Source organism: Trichoderma aggressivum (genome assembly GCF_033847375.1).
Source record: "Trichoderma aggressivum f. europaeum strain CBS 100526 chromosome Unknown scaffold_059, whole genome shotgun sequence".
NCBI classification, from domain to species: Eukaryota; Fungi; Ascomycota; class Sordariomycetes; order Hypocreales; family Hypocreaceae; genus Trichoderma; species Trichoderma aggressivum.
In genome coordinates, this window is record NW_026946425.1 from 79,527 (window position 1) to 101,863 (window position 22,337).

Genomic DNA, 22,337 nt, shown 5'->3' on the forward strand with positions numbered 1-22,337 from the left:
ATTACAACAAGTACCAGGTACCTGTAGTACTTGCCTGGTTACCTGTACTAAGGTACCTGTAGATGCCATGGAAGTTCTTTAAATCTCTGCTACATTCGCTACTTTCAACTGGTTTCTTTTAATATCTGCTACTATGGTGATATCCCTCTATTATCTGATATTATCAGTTGCTTCAAACTTGAGACACAGGATGCTGGAAAACGAGTGTTGAGGTGTTGAAGCCACTCTCAACACATAGGATGTACCAGGCCACCTGGATGTGCTAGCATTGTACTTGGTGTAAATACAAGCAATAGAAGGACCTGGTTGTATGGACCATATTCGAACAAGAAGCAGGAAATTATAACCCAAACCAGTTCAAATTTTCACAATCTTTTTGGTGGTTTGACGACTGCGGGATTTATGTAGGTATGCAGTTTGTATTGTGTCTGGGAAAAACATTCCCTCGGTCAGTTATCTGAGAATTACCCGTAGCCGTAGAAACGCATTTGGACCACGTGAAAAGCAAATCAACGCCGCCAAAATGCTCCTGTGAGGCCCGTGATAGCACCCCATGGTAATATTGAAGCAGCTTTGCCCAGGATGAGGAGCCATCACTAGGCCGATGTTACTACTTTTAGGCATATCCACATCAAGGTCTGAAGAATTCCTTAGATAGGAAATTTAGCGGCGAGGCGAGTGTTGAACATTCTGCCTCTTATAGCTAGCGCCGCCGAAAACGCAGTGGGCCGCGATGCTTTTTTCGGCGGCCCACGACACCAAAGAATGATGGCCAGGCAAATCGCCAAACAGGCGCAGTTCCAGGACGCAGGGAGGCTTTTCCCCAGCATGCCAGATTCGACAAGGACATGTCAGATGGGGCAGAGCGTCCTGGGCGCATCTAGCGCTCCCCCGCATCGCGATTCTACCCCGTGGGGATTGCGGGAGCATGACGACAGCTTGCCTCGACGACGAGAATCGCGACGCCTGCCATTGGCCCGTCCGTCGGAGGCTCGTTTGGTCCCTTTTCAGCCTTGCTGCGAACGACATGTGCTATCTATCTATAGTCTAGATTCTAGATTTGAGATGCCGGATACTACTTGGGACCTTGGTTTGGGTTCTGCTCGTACATAGATGGCTCCGGCGTCTCTTTCCTCTTGACGTATCTTACGGGCAGAATGCCTCTCTCTCTAGCCCCCTTCCGCCTTGTAGTTTCACCATCCATGGACTCGTATGAAATCGCCAAATGTAAATGTGCTTGCTGATAAACATTAACGCCTCGTGAACTGGGACCCTTTTCGCATACCATCAGCTCCTGTCGTCGGCAGAGGTCATTTGTGCCAGCCTGGATACATGTGCCCCCATGCTATGTACCTGCTAGCCCACGTTTCCCCCCTCTCTTCAACAGACAAAAAACGACCTGCCGCATTACCACGAGCAACAGCCAACAAAACAACTTTCCAGAAGCCCACAAGCGGTGAACCCCCAAGACCAGACCAGGGGAATTTTTCATCTTCTCACCCGCCTAGAGCAAAACCTACTCGCCGCCCATCCACTCACATCATGACAATTCTCGGCTTGCCCCATCGTTTTTGCACTGCTACTTTGCCGGACTAAGTAAGGCTAGCCAAAGTCGCGTGCTTCCTAGAACCTAGAGCCTTTAGCATGCTTGTGCGGGCTCCTCCGCCGCCACGAGCCACTCCCGGCATTGCTTTTGCAAACTAGTCCTGCCAGAGGAGATATGATGAGCTAACAAAGATTTTTCCGTTTGGCCATGCTCGGTTCCTTTTTGCCATCCATCCAAAACCGACAACGGTGAGCCTGTCGAAAGAGGGGAAAGAAAGAAGAAGGAGAAACACTACTTGACAAACCAAACCCTGGTTTTGCGGTGGTGTCCCCCCCATTGCCTCTTCCAGTGCCCGTTGGTTTGGTTATCATCACCGATTTGCTCCAAAAGCCCACTTCAGCCAAGGCTCCAGAGAAACGGGCGAGCATCATTGGATCGACACCAGAGGGCTCGGCTTATTTAGACCCGCGTCAATCGAACTGACCCCGGCCTCGCATTGCATCTCGACCTCGTCTTTTGAGGAGCCTTTTTTTTTCTCTCTCCTCTACTCCGTACTCTCATCTCCGCTCCGTCGCCTTCACCTATATATCCTTCCCTCTCCTCCCACCTCCACCCTCTCTCTCTCTCCTCGGCCCTTGTCCATCCATCCTTTCTTCAGCACACTTTGTTGCGAAGAGCATTGGTACACCGGGGCACCCTGATGTTCCAGTAACTTTTTTGCTGCTCTTTACCTCACTTCTTCTTCTTTCAAGACTACACCCCCACCACTCACATCATGGCATCGCCTGCTACTGAAAAGGAGATTTCTCCTCATCAGGATGGTGTCGACATCCAGACGTCCAAAGATGCCACCACCGGAGGCGTCGTCGACGTCGACGGCGAAGGGGACGAAGAGTTGTCCAAGGGCCGCCGTGTGCTTATCGAGAGTGCCAGAGCGGCCGCTGCCAAGGAACAGTCCATGACTCTGCTCCAGGGCATCAAGCTGTATCCCAAGGCCATTGCTTGGAGCATGATCATCTCCACATGCATTGTCATGGAAGGCTACGATATCAGCTTGGTCAACAACTTCTGTAAGACGCTCCCATCCAAGCGGCTCAACACATGATATCCCAATCAGCAAGCTAACATGTCGGCCAGACGCATTTCCTCAATTCAATGAGAAATACGGTGAGCTGTACCCCGATGGCAAGTATCAAGTACCTGCCAGGTGGCAGTCTGGCTTGAGTAACGTATGTCCCACCCCCTACCCATCCCATTGCATCTATGGGGACCTCTAGACTACCTACCTAGTCACAATCTTGTCGGAAGAAACATCAGCGCTAACAGCTTGGCCAAAACAACAGGGCGCCACCGTCGGTGAAATCATTGGTCTCTTCATCAACGGCTTCGTCTCCGAGAGATTCGGCTACAGGAAAACCGTCATGGGATGTCTCGTCTTGGTCGCCGCCTTTACTGCCATCTTCTTCACCGCACCCAACGTCCAGACGCTGCTGGTCGCCGAGATCCTGTGCGGTATCCCCTGGGGCATCTTCCAGACCATCACCGTCACTTACGCCTCCGAAGTCTGCCCTGTTGCGCTGCGAGGCTACCTCACCACCTATGTCAACTTCTGCTGGGGTCTCGGCCAAGAGATTGGCATCGGCGTCATCTACGCCATGCTGAAGCGCAACGACCAGTGGGCCTACCGTATCCCTTACGGTCTGCAGTGGATGTGGCCCCTCCCGCTCTTCATCGCCATCTACTTTGCCCCGGAATCTCCTTGGTGGCTCGTTCGCCGGGGCAAGGCTGAGGAGGCCAAGCGGGCGCTGCTCCGCTTGACCAGCCTGAACCGCGAGACCGACTTTGACGCCGACGAGACGGTGGCCATGATGGTGCACACGACTGCCCTCGAGGAGAAGATCACCGCCGGTGCCTCGTACTGGGACTGCTTCAAGGGCGTTGACCGGCGCCGTACCGAGATTGTCTGCATGACCTGGGCCATCCAGAACCTGAGCGGCAACGCCTTCTCCAACTACTCCACCTACTTTTTGCAGCAGGCCGGTCTCTCCACCAGGGACTCTTACTCGTTCGCCTTGGGCCAGTACGCCATCAACATGGTCGGCGTCTTTGGCGCATGGGGCTTGATGACGATGGGCATCGGCCGCCGCTCTCTGTATCTCTACGGCCTCTGCGGCCTCTGCAGCATGCTGTTCGTCTTGGGTTTCTTGGGTCTGGTACCAGAGTCGCACAGGAGAGAAGGCTCCCTCGCCACCGGAAGCATCATGGTCGTCTGGGCCCTCTTTTACCAGCTCACCGTCGGCACCGTGTGCTACTCCCTTGTCGGCGAGCTTTCATCGCGTAGACTGCAAATCAAGACGGTTGTGCTGGCACGAAACCTCTAGTAAGTTCTTCTTCACTTTGCATAAATACTACTGAGCGATCAGATGTGCTAACCTCTTTCGTCTAGCAACATCGTCGGCATCATCACCAACGTCCTGACGCCGTACATGCTGAACCCCACAGCCTGGAACTGGAGCAACTACACCGGATTCTTCTGGGTAAGACACACACCCTGCCTGGTCGCAGATGAAATGAAACCATTTTTGCATCTAAACTAACACTCTTCTTTTCTTCAGGGTGGAATTTGCTTCTGCTGCATCGTCTACACCTACTTCCGCCTCCCTGAACCCCGCGGCCGCACGTTCGCCGAACTCGACGTCTTGTTCGAGAAGAAGATTAGCGCGCGAAAGTTTGCTTCTACAAAGGTAGACGTGTTCCACGAATCTATCGATGAGAAGGTGATGCATCAATACGATGGAATCATGGAGTCGCATATTGAAAAGGTTTAATTTTGGATGATTTTTTTTTACGAATATTAATGAAAGGAAGGGGAAACGTATCAGTCAAGAGGGGGGTACAGTTTTGATTGGGCGTATATACCATGCAAAGTACGATGTTTATGCTCGTCTCAACTATATATATATATACATAATAATGTCTTGTTCCATACTCGATCTTACTTGGGGCTCCGTATGCACATGTTCACAAGATTCACTTAGTACGCAAGAGGTTGGGGAAAGAGTCAACGTCTATTGGCGGATATGCTAAAATTAATCTCTGTTGTTCTGTCAACAATAGGACAGAAAACAAGCATAGGTGCGCGGAGCAAAAGAGAACGCAACAGTCACACGCAGGAGAGGCTGAAACGGTCCATACGGTGCCTGGCCGCCTACATGTGAAAGTCACCCAGTCCTCCCTTGTCGTGACACAAAATCATTTCCCCCAAAACTAAGGCTCGTGGCAAGGATAACATGGAGATGAGATAGATGGCTTAGCATCTTCATCTCGATTCTTCTTGTTTGATAAAACAATGAATTCGCAATATCACAAAGCACCAGTATCCCCCATCGGAAAGAGTAAAAGCCCAACGACCAAAACGCCTGCATCAGCCTCATCGGCTTGGAAAGTTCCCCTGTATCGCCTCGGTGTTTATGCGGTACCAAAGGTGTTCTCGCCGGAGTAGGTGATGTAAAGGAAGCTAGCGATGAAATGTTAGCCTGCAGTTCCTGGAGATGGGTGGAGATGATGGATAGAGCTCTTACCCGTCCTCGTCCTTGTGCTCCTCGTAGATGCTGCTCATGAGAGCGGCAGTAGGAGGAAGGACCTCATCCACGAAGATGAAAATGGCCTTCTCTGGAGAAAGCTTAATCCTCTTGCGGATGACGTAGACAAACTGGCCTACTGTCAGGTCCGCGGGGACCAGGTACTTCTTCTTGTCGATGGTAGCAATATCGCTCTTCTCGACCTTTTCGCAGATGACCTATGAGGAGGAAGTTTGGTTAGCCATCAAGATTCATCTTCAAAAGGCAAGGGTAGCCACGGCAAGCTGCATGGCGGGTGCTGGACCCGGTCGGGGCGGGAACGGGGAACGAGGACGAGGACGAGCAAATGATAAGGTAGGTGTCCGCCAACTTACAGGAATGCGATCGGAATACTTCTGTCGGATGCGCTCGGCCTCGGCCTTGCGCTTCTCGAAGGGGTGCTCGTCCTTGAACTTGCTGCGCATCTTGACGGCAACCAAAAGGTTACAAGTGTTGGGTGACGAGAGTGAAGGCGCAGCGGGTTGGTTATGCGGCTGTGGCTATCGATGGCGATGCAGAGGGCGATATTGGCGATAAATAGCGATGGCGCGGAGATGGAGGGAGAGGGTTGTCGAAAGTGAATCTGGAGAGATGAAAAGGGGAAGAAAAAGGGATTCCAGGGATGTAGAGATGATGTAGAAGTTTAAGGCAGCCCAGGCAAGCTGTGGTGACGAAGTGGAGGAGAGGGGTGACCCAGTGACTCTGGCCCGATGACAAGGCGGTGGCCAGGCCAGGCCAGGCAAAAGGCAAGAGGCGCAGGCAGGCAGTGACGCTCGCCCTTTTAGTGTGCTGGGCCTGAACGGGAACGGATGCAGCACGCAACCTGCACTCAACTGAGTTGGGTGGCGCGCTAAGGTTGATGCGGGACGCGGTGAATCACTCACTCACTCAGGGTACAAAGCCGGGGCTGCTGTACTGGGTACGGGGTGGGTACAAAGCGTGACGGCAGAGGCCAGGTACCTAGTACCTTTTGGCTGCGGTGCCCACCCAGGCACGGCGACGGCACAGCTGCACGGCACAAGGAGAGCTTAGCTGTGGCTGGTCGATTTATGTACACACGCACAACGCGGACGCCGATGATGACTGTCTCTCCAGCGTACAGGTACCTAGCAGCGAGACCACATGATCAGCTGCCGGATCCTTGTGCGCTCACAGTCAAGTCACCAGGGGGGCTTCCCGGTACCTTTGCACTGACGGGCAAGGTCCCGACTGGAGTGAGCCGCACGAGGGGTCAAGGTCGAGGTACGGAGTACGGAGTACAAAGGCGCAGGTACGGGGTACTCCCGTCTGGGCTGGGCTGGGCCTGCCTCAGCTGAGCTCGGGGCGCCGTATTCGCTTTCATCTCATCTGGATAAGGAACTCCTTTGTAATCCATCAGCACCCCGTGCACCTTTGTTGATGATTCATCCTGGCCCTATCAGAAGAGAAAGGCAAGGAAAATGAAAGGAGATGAAAAATACCTAAAGAAGCGTCTACCTGCTAACATGGAGGAAGGGAAGCGGACAAAGAAATGGTTGGTTCAAGGTTGTTCCTTTGCTCTGGTCACATGTAGCTGTACAATTTCCGCATGTTTCACTCTTGCGCGTGGGCTTACCTACGTAGTAACTGCTGTAGCATTTCTGGAATATTCATCATCTGCACGGGTGATCGTTTTACTGTACGCTGTACGCTCGAGGTACGCGTACTCGCAAAACTACCTGTTGGGATCAAAGGCTCTCACGCAACCGACGCCATAGATAGCGAGGTATACATTGGATCCATCCATATTCTTTGATTGTAGACGCCAAGGTGATGCTTTGTTATAGTAGTAAATTCAATATGGACAGTAAATGCAGTAATCAGCTGCCTACCAAGACACCTATGTCAAAGGCATGTTCGCTGTGGTAAAAGTCAGTGCATGCTTTTGTCATGAAGCCTCTTTTGCTCTTTTATCCATCTTTTCATCGCTTATACCGTTGCAATCGCCTTTGTATAGGTAGTGCCATTCATCTCTACTGTACCTAGCAGTACCTTGCACTTTTAGCTAGACATTGTACCACAGATACTCCGAAGGTCGCTCTCCTTTGCCGTCTCTCTCGGTTGTGTCTGCCGCCCAACACTCCGCCAGTAGTTTCTTTTCTATTGGCAATACGAAACCAAGCGCATCAACTCCATAACTTAAACGCAATCCACACATCACCATGCCATTCAACGTCCCCATTTCTCTATCTGCATGGCTCAAACGCAAGTCTAGACTACCTTAGTCGAATAGTGACATGCTCTGCTCAACCGGCTTCCACCTGCCCCTCCGATCCGAGCTTGTGCCGGCCGCCGTCAGACAAGCAGTGCTCCGTACTTTTAACCCACCATGACTTGTGTGGGAAGATCTCAACAACCGAACACGCCACCAGGTATCCGGTGGCTCGATCAGTGGAGGGGCTAATTGGCCAATTCGACGACAAGCACGACGACGAGAAAATCTTTCTCCGGCTTACTTTGGCAGCTGTGTCTTATTAAATCCAGCGTCGCCCGCCTTGTCTCGGCTTTTGGTCGCCCAGGCTCAACCCTCTTCATCTCGTCACCAATTGCACCCCGCCATGGCTTCACCAATGGCTGCCTCTCGCCATGTCCAGCGCGTGGCCGCACAAATCCGTCTGCGCTCGGCGCGGGTTCCCAGAGGCCAATTGACCTTCAATCGATGGGCATCGTCCGCTTCGGGCAGTCGGCGAGCTCCCGCCAGCTTCGGAACTTCATCCTCGGCGGCCGTTTGGCTGGCAGCCGCCGCCATTGGTATCACGGCTCCCTTGGCCTACAGCTTGGTGAGTTGGACACGATAGGTCCGGGGAGACACAATCCGTTCCGAGGCCCCTCCAGCTTACATGCTTCTCGTTTCTTTTTCCAGGCAACAGCAGAGCCTGCTAAGCTCGACGTCACATCTCTTGCCGAGAAGGATGAGCAGAAGAAGAGGGAAGCAGTGGTCACCGAAGAGTCGCCCATGCGCCTGCGGATGGAGAAGTTCATCAAGGAGCAGCAGCAGATAATTGTCAAGGAACTCGAGCGCATCGACGGAAAGAAGTTTCGCAAAGACGAGTGGACGCGACCCAATGGCGGCGGCGGCATAACCTGTGTGCTGCAGGAGGGTAACGTTTTCGAAAAGGCTGGCCTCGGCGTCAGCGTCGTCTACGGAACGCTTCCCAAGCCCGCCATCTTGAAGATGCGCGAAAACCACAAGAACCTTGATCCCGATGTCGAGTCGTTGGAATTCTTCGCCGCAGGCCTAAGCATGGTGCTCCATCCGTACAACCCCATGGCTCCCACCGTGCACCTGAATTACCGATACTTCGAAACGGCCAATCCCGACGGTACCTCCCAGGCATGGTGGTTTGGAGGCGGCTGCGACCTGACGCCCTCATACCTCTTTGACGAAGACGCCATCCACTTCCACAAGACAATCAAGGCGGCCTGCGACTCTCACGACAAGACGTACTATCCCCGATTCAAGAAATGGTGCGACAAGTACTTTTACAACAAGCATCGTGGTGAGTGCCGAGGCGTGGGCGGTATCTTCTTTGACGATCTAGACGAGACAGAGCGAGACCAGGAGAACACCTTTGCATTCATACAGGACTGCCTCAAGTCCTTCCTGCCCTCCTACGTCCCCATTCTGGAGAAGCGAAAGGACATGCCCTACGATGACAAGGAAAAGGCATGGCAGCAGATCCGTAGAGGCAAGTATGTCGAGTTCAACCTAGTTCACGACCGAGGCACCGCCTTTGGACTGAACACGCCTGGATCACGAGTCGAGAGTATTCTTATGAGCTTGCCATTGACGGCAAGCTGGAAGTACATGTACGAGCCAGAGCCCAAGAGCAGGGAGCAGAGACTGGTGGATGTCTTGAAGGAGCCCAAGGAGTGGGTTTGATTTGGTATATTCCCGTGTAATAATGCATAAAACAAGTATATTTTATAGTGTAGCGGCATAGATAAAAAACAAAGACAATGGCATCATGAGTACAAGTGTTTTATACTGCTTCCTGTCCCGAGGTGGGAATGCGATAACGCGGTTGTTGTTGAAGCAGGAAATTAGTGCCTAAAATAGACTAGGTGGTTGTAATTTAAAGGCACGACCATCTGTCACGACTTCTTGATTCCGTACCTACGCAGATCTGACCTACGATGATTTCGTTTGAACCATCTCTCATCTAAATCGGTGCATAAGTAGCACCCTTTCTCTTCTTCAAAGTTTCACCACTATTCCACACCTAGATGATTGCAGCAAGATGAAACCAATAAGCCATCACCAACGCTATACATAGCGAGATCCAGACTCGAGAGGCCTCATTCAACTCTTACCGGGACTCGCACTTAGACAGAACACGCTTTCATGATGGGAGATCATCGTCTGCCATCTCACCACCAGCTATTCGCGGCCCTTATTCCGCCATCGCCTCTCCCGGGAGTCCATGCTGCAAGTGATTTCACTGATAACCCTGATGCTGTCGAGTCGATCAGAGAAACGCCATCATCTGCTGAAGATGTGAACTGGCGCCGGCAATTGTTGACTCTGCATGTCATCTTCCCAAGTCTCCTCTTGCCGGCCTTGGATCTACTGGATCGTGACCTGGTCACCCGTCTCTTGGTAGCAGACCAGTTACAAAAGGCACCCCAGGGAGCAGCACCAGCATCAGTATCTCCTGATGATATCCTTAAGCACGAAGGAATTGAGAATACAAACGAACCGTCTGAAGACTATATCCCGGACAGCTTGCAAGCAATGGACCACAAAGATCAGATATGTATGTACACCGTCCAGTCTGCCGTCTCTACTACATCTCGGCGTAAACGACACACGCCGCAAACAACAAAGGTATATGCGGTGCATCTTGACGCATGGAGCTGTTCATGTGGTGGATTCGCCCTCGATGCGTATTCCCACTATGATGTGGTCAATAGTAGCGAGAAACTTCAAAATCCTCCACCGAAGGGATTGTTCGGCAACCTGGGGCTGGATAGATTGACATCACTCGAGGATTTTCCGTGTTGTAAACACCTCCTCGCATGCCTGTTGGCGGAGAAATGGAGGAAGACTCCTGGAGGCCACGTCCAAGATAGATACACAACAAAAGAAGAGTTGGCTGGCATAATTGGAGGCCACTGATTTCACGTGTTACAATTTGCACAAGTTAGATCAAGCGCGGGTGAATCTTGCAAAGTGTTTATTTGAGTTGATTTTTTGCCTAGCGATTTGCTACCATCAACATATGGAAAGCACTGTTTCACTTATTACTCTAAGCACTGCTCGCCCACCAAATTCAGGTGGCATCAAATTGACCTTTCCCTTTCATTATTTCTTTTTGGGCTTCTCCTTGTCGCTGCTCTCCTTGCCCTCTCCGTTTGCGGTGGTGGCAGCGCCGTCCTTCTTCTCATCCTTATTAGCGGCCTCATCCTTCTTGGGTTCCTTCTCGTCTTGCTGCTGTCGGTTCTGGATCTTGTTCTCTATTAAATCATGGAATGCAGTAATAGCGCGTATCAAGCTGCTCAGGTAGATGGCCATCAGCTGGTCGTTGGTCTTGATGCTCATGGCGTGTGATAGTTCGTGGCTTCCCACTTTGCTGTCATCGTCGGGTGTAGAGAGGTTGGGGAGAAGGTTGAAAACGTCTTGTAGGTTGCCAAGGATCGCATGGTTGACGGGGAGCTGTCCATCAAGGACCTTCTGGAGATAGGCACCAATGTCTCGTAACCGAAGGTGCAGTCCTTGAAGAGACTGGAGCTGGTTAGTGACGCGCGTGGACAGAGTGCCAACAGCAACGTCACGAATATCCCTTAGCAAGTGCTCAACACCAATCTCCTCCGCTTCCTCGGCCTCGATAATCGACGGTGTGTGGACAAAAGTTCGAGCAGTCGTCGTTCCATCCTGTGTTGAGGAAAAGAGTCAGCTCGTTCCCCCCAGTGTGTCACCAAGAGCAACCTACATCCTTGATTTCCTCGACCGCAAAGTACGCGTCGGTAGGGACACCCGATTCCTTTGGCTGGACATCAATAATGACCAGTAGAGGATTAGGTGTGTAGCGCTTGAACAGCTCGTTGATCTCGAGATCAGAGGCACGGAGCTTTGGTCCAGTGTGGTACCACCCCACCAGCTTCTCGCGCGCATTTACTTTCTTGAACATGTCGTTCATAGACTCGACATAGTTGTGGTCCAGGAACCATACTGAAGGGTCCTTTTCATCCTCCTCGAAAGGGACTACACAAAAGAAGAGGACTCGTTAGAACATACAGCCATAGAGCCATACTGGATAGAGAATCTCCACAGATTCCCTGCCTAGTTCTCTAGACGTACCTGCAAAGCTGTTCGACACCCTCACGTTCTTTCCATCGTTCTGGCCGAGGAGAACTCCAACCACCCGCCTCTTTGTCTTGTTGTGTACTGTTCGGTTGTAGTGGTCAACTGCGGAGAGGAGGACGAGCGGAGCGACAGAGACGTTTCTCGTAACCAGCGAGAGGGTTTCCGCAGTGGTGGTCGGCATTGTAGCTGGCTGGGACTTGGACCTTTCTGAGCAGTGTTATCGGAGGAGTCGATGCTCAGGGAAGATTTGGCGGAGAAAGAACAGGCCGTAGCGGTTTGTAAACGGCGAGAGCACGGGAGAAGACGCCGATTGGTTTCAAGGTCGTGGGTTCGTGGTCAGTTGGTTTGCTTAACGGTGGAATCGCCAAAGCAGCAATTAGGTACCTATCAGACTTACGTCGCTGAGATCCGTCATACTAGCAGTACCCCTCCACCAAGCTAACGAGGCAAGCTACACCAATTAGGGTAGTGCTTTGGGAGAAATTGGAAAAGATCTTACTAATATTTTATTAACAAGATAATTAAATATTAAATAGCTAATATTATTCAGCGAGATGTTGTCTCAATATTGTATTTCATAAGGGCATTTTGTATATAATTTCTTTAAATTTACACTTTTTTTTAATAAAAAAAACAATAAGTTGAATATTTCGTCTTATTTTAAAAGCTCAAGGTTTATTTCTAATAATTCTTAATCGATTGACGAGCTCACCTCATCGTTTGGTGGATTTTATCTAAATTACCCCCATGCTAATTCAGCCAAGATGACAAACCACCCTTGGCTGTGCTATCCCGCACCTCAGAACAGTGTTTCTGCCACATGTTTGTTCCTCGACAAGGCATGATCTTGCCTCGACGATTGGAGACGCAATGGAGCCTCCTCCAACCAAACTGACACCGGGCAAGGGTGTTCAGTCGAAATCGAACAAGGGGCCTCCATCACCGACCTTGGCCAATGTTGCGCGCCACTTCGCTGTGGACAGCGGCTCAACGTTGCTCGCCACGGCGGTAATCACAGTCTTGATTTTCGGCGGATGCTGCTCCAACGTGCGTCCAGTATCCCAGTGGTGAACGCTCGTGATCGCGTGACTTAACAGTTTGTGTCCGCAGGTGTATGCTTTAGAGGCAATCATCAAGTAGGCCGCTCGTTCAATGCTGATTCCGGTTACTTACATGATCTAACATGTACACCTCATAGTTTCGAGCCAACAAACGGTAAACTTGCACTCGCATACCCTCCATAGACAACCGATTCCAACCTTGCACTTATCCGCATAGGAACCCTCGTAACTTTCGTTCAATTTCTATTCGTCTCCATCACAGGCTACATAGCGCAATTCGATAGATCACGCCCGCCGTTCTTCCTGACTCCCAACGTCGTCCCGCTTAGCCGCTGGCTTGTCAATATCCTCTTGTTCTTTACCATCAACGTGTTGAACAACCATGCCTTCAGCTACGACATATCCGTACCAGTTCACATCATCCTACGATCCGGGGGTAGCATAACAACCATGGCTGCCGGATATCTTTACGGCAAGACGTATTCACGCCCCCAAATATTTGCAGTGTTTCTGCTGAGTATTGGCGTCAGCCTAGCTGCTTGGTCGGATTCAAAAGACAAAGTAGGTCGTCATCGTCACCGATGACGCTCTCCTCTCAGTCTAACATGTTATACAGAAACCGAGTGACGATATTTCTGACCCTGTATTCAATCCTGGGCTCTTAATCATCTTTGTCGCCCAAGTACTCTCGGCTATCATGGGGCTGTATACCGAAGCAACGTATCGAAAGTACGGGCCACAGTGGAAAGAGAATCTCTTCTATTCCCACATCTTGTCACTGCCGTTGTTTTTGCCCTTTGCGCCCTCCATGTGGCGCAACTTACTCGTGCTAACCAAGAGCACTCCTGTTGCACTAAACATACCATTCGCTGCATCGCTGCAGCCTGTACGAGTTCCGTCCCAACTGGCCTATCTTTCGGCCAACGTGTTGACCCAGTATGCCTGTATTCGTGGCGTGAATCTCCTTGCCGCAAGCGCATCGGCACTCACCGTTACGATAATACTTAGCATTCGAAAGCTCATGAGTCTCCTGCTAAGCATCTGGCTATTTGGCAACACTCTCAAAGCTGGCACCCTCCTCAGCGCGGTAGTCGTGTTTGGAGCCGCCGGCCTCTACAGCGTTGCCCCGAAACCAGCCCCGGCCAAGGAAAAGAAGAAGGAGTAATAATTGCTGCTGGAATATTCTCATCAAAAAAGCTAGATCTCGTTGTTATTCGGAGCGAATACCTTGTCATTGATAGAAGATGCAAGTAGACGAAGAGATGGACTCCCCGACATGATCCGGTTTGGAACGGCCGATTAGAAGAGTCTATATAGAATACAAGTCGCATTTTAGATTCGTATAAACGGTAGGTGGTCAATATATACACACCAACTGTCGGTTTTTTTTTCAACAGTGTAATACAGAATTGTGCATTTAAAAATTCCCCAGCGATCTCGTATATCTCAAACTCGGCACTTGAAGAGACAAGGGCTCTATTTAAACAGCAAGGCGCTAGTCCCAATTTGCGTGACCCAACACCAGTGCGGATTAGCTTTAATCCAACTGCCTGCATGTATCCCGTACCTAAAGTACCTGAGATCGCCTTGCTGTGGCTCTTTGTTTTTGTGCCACCGAATTCTTGCTGTGTAACTTTGAACCATTCACCACCGACTAACTGGCCCATCCCATCTCCAACTGCGCAGCCATTGGCACAGTCATTTTGCCGGTATCCATTCATTAGACGGCCGACTAAACGAATTAGAGTTATGGCTGGTGAGTTCATACCCGGGATAAGCATTTGGTGGCTGCCCAGTTGCGCTTCATTGGGCCGTGTTTTGAACCTAGTAAATGGGGCGGCCTCGACTCTTTTCGTTCTGCTCTTCATGGCTGTTATTTTGCGTTGTTGAATTGCCGTAAATGAGACTCCTAATCACGTTTGTCTAGACCACGCGTTGCATGGTAGTAACGGCATATCTCTTCCGGTTCGTACCAGAGAAGAGGGGGATGATGAAACTGTCCAAGGGCAGGCCACCAGTGGCTTAATCGACCCAGAACTCGATCCAGATTCCCTCGAGAGCCACGAAGAACATCTCCACGATGGAATGCTGTTACGAGATCTCCAAGAACGCACGACGTTTTATGACCCTGTTGCAGAGCTTCAGATGACACAGACGGATGCAAAGCTGTTCTATCAGCGTAGCAAGATTGACCCGCGGACTGGGAATTCTCCATGGCCACAGTCAACTCCTTTCGGAAGTCCTCTCATTCTCTCGGGCTCACGCCCAGCTACAGAATGGGGGGCTGATTCGTTGGTACTTGATCTCGATGGTGAATAGCAAATCCGTCTGCCATATGTGAAAAGAAAACGGATTGCTGATCGAGGTAATAGACAAGCCAGAAGTCGTAGACACTCCTGCCAGGCCCTATGAGTCGACAATCCCCCCCAGTGCCTCACATCCTCTGAAGCCTAGTCTGAATACTAGCCATGGGTTTAACGAGGCAAGGGTCGCCAATGACCCCACTATTGGATTAGCAGGCAATGGACTCTTTGACACTGAGCCTCATATAACGGCTGAGCTCAGTGCCATTTCAAAGCAGATTCAGAGAATACTTGACATGAGACGCAAGTACATTTCTGTTTCTAACCAAGGGCCCAATGACAACCCCAGAGATAATGCAGATTGGGACATATACCCTCCCCCTCCCGATCCAGCATGGATTCACAGCCACGGTAATGGCACTGACGAAGCCGGGAAGCAAGGCGCCGGCTCTTCGACAACTACTACAGAACGAAAGAGGCCTGTCCGAAAAAGAAAGCCTGGCCACGACATTGGAGATGATTTCTTTTTCGAAGACTTGCTTCCCTTGCCAGAAAACGGCGAGATGACCTTTGAAATGGACAGCGAAGGAGTTTATCAAGTGTTTGACTCTACAGTCAGCAAAACTCCTGCTATTCGTGTGCCTACCATTCGAGAATTTTATATCGATTTGGAAGAACTCCTCACCGTTTCATCTGATGGTCCAAGTAAAAGCTTTGCGTTTCGTCGACTTCAATATCTGGAGGGCAAACACAATCTATATGTCCTCCTTAATGAATATCAGGAGACTGCCGACAGCAAAAAGGTGCCGCATCGAGATTTCTACAATGTTCGAAAGGTGGATACGCACGTCCACCACTCTGCATGCATGAATCAGAAACATCTCTTGCGATTCATCAAGAGCAAGATGAAGAAGTACCCGAACGAAGTTGTGCTCTTCAGAGATGGCAAGCATCTCACCTTGGCGGAGGTATTTGCTAGTATCAATCTGACAGCGTATGATTTGAGCATAGATACACTTGATATGCATGTAAGTCGCAAAGCTATATGTCCCAAGGGGACTTGACTTGTTAGCACGCCTGTATTCTGACCGACTAGGCACACACTGATTCCTTTCACCGTTTCGATAAATTCAACCTCAAATACAACCCCATCGGCGAGTCGCGCCTGAGGACTATTTTCCTCAAAACCGATAATTTCATCCACGGGCGCTACCTGGCGGAGATTACCAAGGAAGTGATAGCTGACTTAGAATCCAGCAAGTACCAGATGGTCGAATGGCGCATATCCATCTATGGCAAGTCCATAGATGAGTGGGACAGGCTCGCAGCCTGGGTTGTGGACAATAAGCTCTTTTCCCACAACGTCCGCTGGCTCGTCCAAATCCCTCGCCTCTACGACATCTACAAAGCTAGCGGCTTGATGGATACGTTTGAGCAGGTTATAAAGAATGTGTTCCAACCCCTCTTCGAAGTCACAAAAGATCCTTCGAGCCATCCAAAGCTACATGTATTTCTACAGCGTGTCATTGGCTTTGACAGCGTCGATGACGAAAGCAAAATCGAACGTCGTCTGTTCAAGAAGTTCCCTGTGCCCCGAGCCTGGGATACGAAGCAAAATCCTCCATACAGCTACTGGATCTATTACTTGTATGCCAACATGACCTCGTTGAACCACTTCCGACGCAGCCGCGGCTTCAACACGTTCGTTCTACGACCTCATTGTGGAGAGGCGGGCGATAGCGAACACTTGGCTGTGGCGGCACTGTGCTGTCATAGCATCAGCCATGGACTGCTTCTTCGCAAAGTTCCTCTGCTCCAGTATATCTTTTATTTGGAGCAGATTGGAATCGCCATGTCGCCGCTGAGTAACAACGCCTTGTTCCTTGCGTATGAACGAAACCCATTCCACCAGTATTTCAGACGCGGCTTGAACGTCTCTCTATCCACAGACGACCCGTTGCAATTTGCTTTTACCAAGGAACCCTTGATCGAAGAGTATGCTGTGGCTGCACAGATATACAAGCTGAGTCCAGTGGACATGTGCGAGCTGGCAAAGAATTCGGTCAAACAGAGTGGCTATGAGAAAGCCATCAAGAAACAGTGGCTGGGTCAAGATTTTGAGAAGCCTGGGAAGGACGGGAACAAGATGGTGAAGACAAATGTCCCAGATCGCAGAGAAGAATTCCGATACCATACACTCCTCCAAGAGAGAGACATGTAAGTGATTTTGCATATTCCTCCCCTCGCGCATGCATATACTTACTCCAACAACTTAGCCTGAGAAAATATCTTGATTACGGCTCTGGCGATGACCTTGTGGCAAACGGGGTGCCAGGAAGCGCCCAAGCAGCAGAACCTCTGGAGAGCAAGACCCAGCCTTTCCCGGCTACTACGGCAGCTGAATCCAAGGATGTAGAGGCCGAGGGACATGTGTCCTTTGTCGACGCTCACACGGGAGAGCCTCATTTGCCTTCCAGCGCCAAGACGGATAATCACTTGTCTGGAAGCGACCCGATGATGTTCCCGGGAATCCTCGCCCGAGAGCATCGAAACAATAGTTCGAGAAACTTGGCCCAGAATGACGACAGATCAAAGTAGTGTGTTTGATGTAGGATAATAAGAAAGAAATCTCCTCCTTGCATGTTTTGTTGTTGCACAGTATTCACAGTGCATGATGCCAGTATATGCTCCAACCTACAATGAATGAGTGACCATCAACTCCATCGCGCATTGATGTAGAGAATTAAAAAAAAAACCCCTCAGAAGTCTCGATACTCTCAGAGTCTATAATACACCATGATATTCACTTCACCAGTCGAGAAATCCATGTTAATCGCCATCCCCACGAGCAACACAAGAATCCAACCCAAACTTCCCCACAGCGCTAACAGACCTTCCCACCAGCACCCAAAATCCACTCCCAGCCTTTCAACCAACATCTCAGCATCATCATTCCTTCACATCGCCCCCCCCAAAAACATCCATACCAATAACGCCCTGCCCAGCGGAATTCACTAGCCCTCACGCATTTCATCAATCTCATTCAGAAACTCTTCATCAACGAAATAAATGAATCCTCAGACATCCACCCGTCCCGTCCAGAAGCTTTCCAAGGCAGTCGCCAAATGCACAGTAGAGGTGGGCAAAAAATTCCATCATGCTTTCTGCCTCAGTTCTCAACGGTGTGCTAAAGAAAAGAAAACCATGGTATAACTAGGCCGCTGCATATGGGAAATGCATCATGGCGGATTATAATGATGTATACAAAAATAAATGCGCTCGGGAATTCCTGAGGTTGAAAGACTGCTACCTGGTGAGTCCGCCAAATATCCTCCATCTACATACATTACAGCGAACTGACGGAGGCTCAATCAATTTTATCACTTTAGTTGGCAGTGAAAAAGGTGTAAATAATTATAAAATAATGGGAATTTTTACAGGGACTTAATTCTAATGAACAGTTTTTTTCTTCTATTTTCTATTTTACTTAGATTTCATTCTTTTTCTCATGTACATTGCATTCTACATTTAGAGCTTTACAAGTCTCAGCAAAAGAGTGGCCTGCTGAACCTCTTGTTCCTCCTCGGCAATGAGCTCATTGGCGGCTCCCTCCTGGTGCTTCTCAACTGGGCGTCGAAGGACCTTCTCGAAAGCGGATGCCTGAGAAACAATCGCCTCCTCCAGTCCGATATTGTCAGGATCTGACAAGACCTTGTATTCCATCTTGATGTCGTCGGTGGGCTGCAAGCCGGCCTTCTTGCGCAGGCGCTGGACCCTGTTGATGATCTCTCTAGCCAATCCTTCCTGAGCCAACTCAGGGTGAATCTCCGAATCCAAAATGGTCAACAAATCGCTGTCAGTGTTGATCTCCAGCATCTTGGAAGCCTCATCCTCCTTGACGCTTCGGCGGACAACAAGATCTCCTTCCTCTAGACGGATGCCATCAACAATGATGAACTTTTCGGTGAGATAGCTCTGCGCTTGCTCACTGGTCAAGCCGGGCAGGGCCTTCTTGACACGAGCCATATCCTTCTTGAGCTTCTTGCCAAGCACCGGCCAATCAGCCGTCACACTGTATTGCACATTGTATTTTTCTTCGTCTCCAGTAAGTACCAAGTCTCTAACGTTAAGTTCTTCGGTGATGTAGGATTCGAGCGACTTAATGTCATCGAGATATTGTTGGTCGCGGTGAATGACGACCAATGTTCGAAGGGGCGTCTTGAGGCCAATGGCTCTGCGCTCTCGAGAGACACGTGCCAGCTCAATGACTCGCTGCATTCTTGATACTCTACGCTCAACTTCGGCATCGAACAGCTCTTGCTTAACCTCAGGGAACGGCAGGAAGTGAACACTCCGAGCATCTTCGGCCTGCAGTTCTTTGGGAATGTGCTGCAGAAGCTTCAGGTAGATGGTATCGGACAGGAAAGGCGTGAAGGGGGCCAATCCTCTGCACAGAGTGAAAAGCACCTCAAAGAGGGAGTTGAGAGCATGCAGGGTATCATTGAGGCCGTTTTCTCCCTTGAGACGGCGTCGGTTAAATCGAATATACCAGTTGGTGGTGTTGTCAATGAGCTCGAGGAGTCGAGGGACCACGGTATACAGTCGGTATCCTTGAATACATGTTAGCTTCTCCAGATTGATATATCAAGTTTTCCAACCTCTTAGTACGTACCCTTCATCTCTTCGTTAACAAATTGTAGCAAACTCTGGCAGCTGGCCAGAATCCATTTGTCCATTACGTTAGTGTTTGTGGTTTCCAGCTCCGTGTTCCACTTGTAGTCCACTCCCTCAACCTTCTTTAGGAGCGCAACCTGGCCCTCAAAGAACTTGTAACTGTTCCACAGGGGCAGGAGGACCTTTTGAACGACCTCCCTCACTCCAGTCTCCTTGAATCTCAACGGCTCTGCTCGCACGACGGGGGAGTTGATAAGATAGAGTCTTAGGGCATCGGATCCGTATTTGGTCATGACGATACTGGGGTCCGGGTAGTTTTTCAATCGCTTTGACATCTTCTTTCCGTCCTCAGCCAGAACGATACCATTCACAACACAGTTCTTGAATGGTGAAGTGCCAAACAAGTGTGTGCCCAGTACCAGCAAGGTATAGAACCAGCCCCGTGTTTGATCCAGGCCTTCGGCGATGAAATCTCCGGGAAACGAGGCCTTGAACTTTTCAACATTCTCGAACGGATAGTGTTGACTGGCATAGGGCATGCTGCCTGATTCGAACCAGCAGTCGAAAACCTCGGTCACACGCTTCAGGGTGCCCTTGCCCATTTTGCTAGGGATGGTGATGTGATCGACCTTGTCTCGGTGAATGTCACTCAGCTCCCCAGTGTAGCCACTGAGCTCTCGGAGCTCCTCAACGCTTCCGACGCAAACGCGCTCTTCCATATCGTCACTCACCCAGAGCGGGATCGGCGTACCCCAGTAACGATTTCGTCCAACGTTCCAGTCTCGAGCGTTCTGGATCCAGCTCGCGAATCGGCGCTCCTTCACGAATGATGGAACCCAATGAGAATCCTCAATGTTCTTGAGCATGCTTGGAATAACTTCCGGGATACGGATGAACCATGATGGCACAGCCCTGTAGATAAGGGGCGTATCGGATCGTGGGCACATGGGATACGAGTGACGAAGCTGAGATTCAGCAATGAGTCGGCCAGCCTGCTTGAGGTGCTTGATGATGTGCTTGTCGGCCTCTTTGACATGCATTCCAGCAAAGTCAGGGACACGGTCAGTGAAGTGAGCAGTATCATTGAGAGGATCTGGAGGGGGACGGCTTTCGCTGATGACACCGGCCTCAAGAGCCACATTGTAATCGTCCTCTCCGAAAGCTGGTGCTTGATGCACAATTCCTGTACCGCTATCCGCCGTGACATAGGTGGCATTCAAAACTTTGAATCCTACGTCCTTAAAATCCTCATAGAAGTAGTCAAACAAAGGCTTGTACTTCCACCCAAGCATCTCTGATCCCTTGATCTTGCCGAGTCTTTGGAAATCAGCCTTTTTGGGGTCTTTGTAAAGAGTAGTAAGAAGATTCTCCAGGATGATAAAGTTCTTTCCAGTCTTGCCATCTTTGATCTTGAGATATTCGAAGTCTGGGTGGGCGGCGAGGCCGGTGTGTGATGGCAGAGTCCACGGCGTAGTCGTCCATGCCAAAAGGTGAGTCTCGGGATCGTCGACCAAAGGGAACGATACGACAACTGCGGGATCGGTAACGTCTTGATAGTTTTGGTTTGCCTCAAAGTTGCTAAGGGCAGTGGTCAAGACCGTCGAGTAAGGCATAACTCGGTAGCCCTGGTACACTTGGCCCTTTTCGTGCAACTGCTTGAAAACCCACCACAGGGATTCCATGAAGGTTGGGTCCATGGTCTGCGGCAGCGCATTAGTAATGCTCTCGGAGAGATGAAATGGGATTCTCGACATGAGGGTCTGACCTTGTAATCGTTATCGAAGTCGATCCATCGTCCCAAACGTTCAATGGTGGTGCGCCATTCCGCAGCATATCGCATGACAATGGAACGGCATTCTTCGTTGTACTTTGCAATTCCGATCTTCTCCACAGCGGCCTTTCCGGAGATTCCCAGCTTCTTGTCAATCTCGTGCTCAATGGGAAGTCCGTGAGTATCCCATCCGAATCTTCGCTCGACGTGGAAGCCCTTCATGGACCAATATCTCGGGATAATGTCCTTGATGGTGGACGCCAACAAGTGACCGTAGTGGGGGAGACCGGTAGCGAACGGAGGGCCGTCATAGAAGGTATAAGGCGGCCGGCCTTCGGACAGTTCCAACTGTAGAAGTTGTGAGAATGAGAATGCGTTGCAGCAGAAGATAATTTATAATGCTTTGTTGACATACCTGACGGTGGAAAGCGTTGATGTCTCTCCATCGCTGAAGGATGGCCTCCTCCTCCTTGGGAAAGTCGATGGACATGATGCTATTCTCTCTCTCGCAAGTGAATGGAGTAGATATAAATAGAAGTGAGAGGCAAAAGGCAAAGGATGACCCTTTATACTGCCACTGCTCGAGTCTCGAAATCGGCCTCGAGTGAGTCAAAAGTTCAAAAGTTCGAAATGGAGGGGCAGTGGGAGATTCCGCAGAGGGTAAGTGGGGTTGCAGTCGCGCATTTGGACGCACGGGGCACCGAAATTGCTTGAATGCTGCTAAACCATAAGCAGTAGCATTCTGCATCATGCGTATTAGTCCGTCGTACCGAGTACGGAGCACAGCTGATATAATCCGTTCAACGGGCGCGCTGACGCATCTCATAGACATCCCTATTAACAGGCTGTCAACTTGGGCCAAAGAGCTCTGGATATAGAGCCAAGCAACCGCCGAATAGCGCCCGCGGATGGCCCTTTAGACGGCTGATGTGACGCGAGGTTATGCCTAGAGGCAATCGTTTGGCATATAGAGAGAGAGAGAAAGAGAGAGAAGCGACCGGATCCTCCCCAGCTCAGAACCCAACTCTTCTTGACCA

General features: G+C 50.4%; 7 protein-coding genes across 7 annotated transcripts; 4 read left to right on the top strand and 3 right to left on the bottom strand.

The window, feature by feature from the left end:
* Positions 1-2,321: 2,321 nt before the first annotated feature.
* On the top strand, positions 2,322-4,374 carry Triagg1_9791 (uncharacterized protein; the record flags this gene model as incomplete). Its single annotated transcript, XM_062904787.1, has 5 exons — positions 2,322-2,616; positions 2,684-2,775; positions 2,824-3,926; positions 3,993-4,083; positions 4,162-4,374. 5 exons carry the CDS (start codon positions 2,322-2,324, stop codon positions 4,372-4,374), a joined length of 1,794 nt encoding a protein of 597 aa, XP_062751248.1.
* A 640-nt stretch (positions 4,375-5,014) lies between these two features.
* Triagg1_9792 (uncharacterized protein) lies at positions 5,015-5,591 on the bottom strand (the record flags this gene model as incomplete). Its single annotated transcript, XM_062904788.1, has 3 exons — positions 5,015-5,063; positions 5,128-5,345; positions 5,502-5,591. 3 exons carry the CDS (start codon positions 5,589-5,591, stop codon positions 5,015-5,017), a joined length of 357 nt encoding a protein of 118 aa, XP_062751249.1.
* Positions 5,592-7,843: 2,252 nt separating this feature from the next.
* Triagg1_9793 (uncharacterized protein) lies at positions 7,844-9,067 on the top strand (the record flags this gene model as incomplete). Its single annotated transcript, XM_062904789.1, has 1 exon — positions 7,844-9,067. One exon carries the CDS (start codon positions 7,844-7,846, stop codon positions 9,065-9,067), a length of 1,224 nt encoding a protein of 407 aa, XP_062751250.1.
* A 465-nt stretch (positions 9,068-9,532) lies between these two features.
* Triagg1_9794 (uncharacterized protein) lies at positions 9,533-10,303 on the top strand (the record flags this gene model as incomplete). Its single annotated transcript, XM_062904790.1, has 1 exon — positions 9,533-10,303. One exon carries the CDS (start codon positions 9,533-9,535, stop codon positions 10,301-10,303), a length of 771 nt encoding a protein of 256 aa, XP_062751251.1.
* Positions 10,304-10,489: 186 nt separating this feature from the next.
* On the bottom strand, positions 10,490-11,672 carry Triagg1_9795 (uncharacterized protein; the record flags this gene model as incomplete). Its single annotated transcript, XM_062904791.1, has 3 exons — positions 10,490-11,059; positions 11,118-11,389; positions 11,486-11,672. 3 exons carry the CDS (start codon positions 11,670-11,672, stop codon positions 10,490-10,492), a joined length of 1,029 nt encoding a protein of 342 aa, XP_062751252.1.
* Positions 11,673-12,361: 689 nt separating this feature from the next.
* Triagg1_9796 (uncharacterized protein) lies at positions 12,362-17,453 on the top strand (the record flags this gene model as incomplete). The annotated part of the gene is made up of 9 exons (XM_062904792.1): positions 12,362-12,538; positions 12,589-12,603; positions 12,736-13,113; positions 13,169-13,713; positions 14,298-14,308; positions 14,480-14,863; positions 14,925-15,883; positions 15,952-17,072; positions 17,132-17,453. The coding sequence occupies 9 exons, from the start codon at positions 12,362-12,364 to the stop codon at positions 17,451-17,453; spliced, it is 3,912 nt and encodes a 1,303-aa protein (XP_062751253.1).
* A 930-nt stretch (positions 17,454-18,383) lies between these two features.
* On the bottom strand, positions 18,384-21,790 carry Triagg1_9797 (uncharacterized protein; the record flags this gene model as incomplete). Its single annotated transcript, XM_062904795.1, has 4 exons — positions 18,384-19,465; positions 19,528-21,229; positions 21,295-21,648; positions 21,716-21,790. The coding sequence occupies 4 exons, from the start codon at positions 21,788-21,790 to the stop codon at positions 18,384-18,386; spliced, it is 3,213 nt and encodes a 1,070-aa protein (XP_062751254.1).
* Positions 21,791-22,337: the final 547 nt, after the last annotated feature.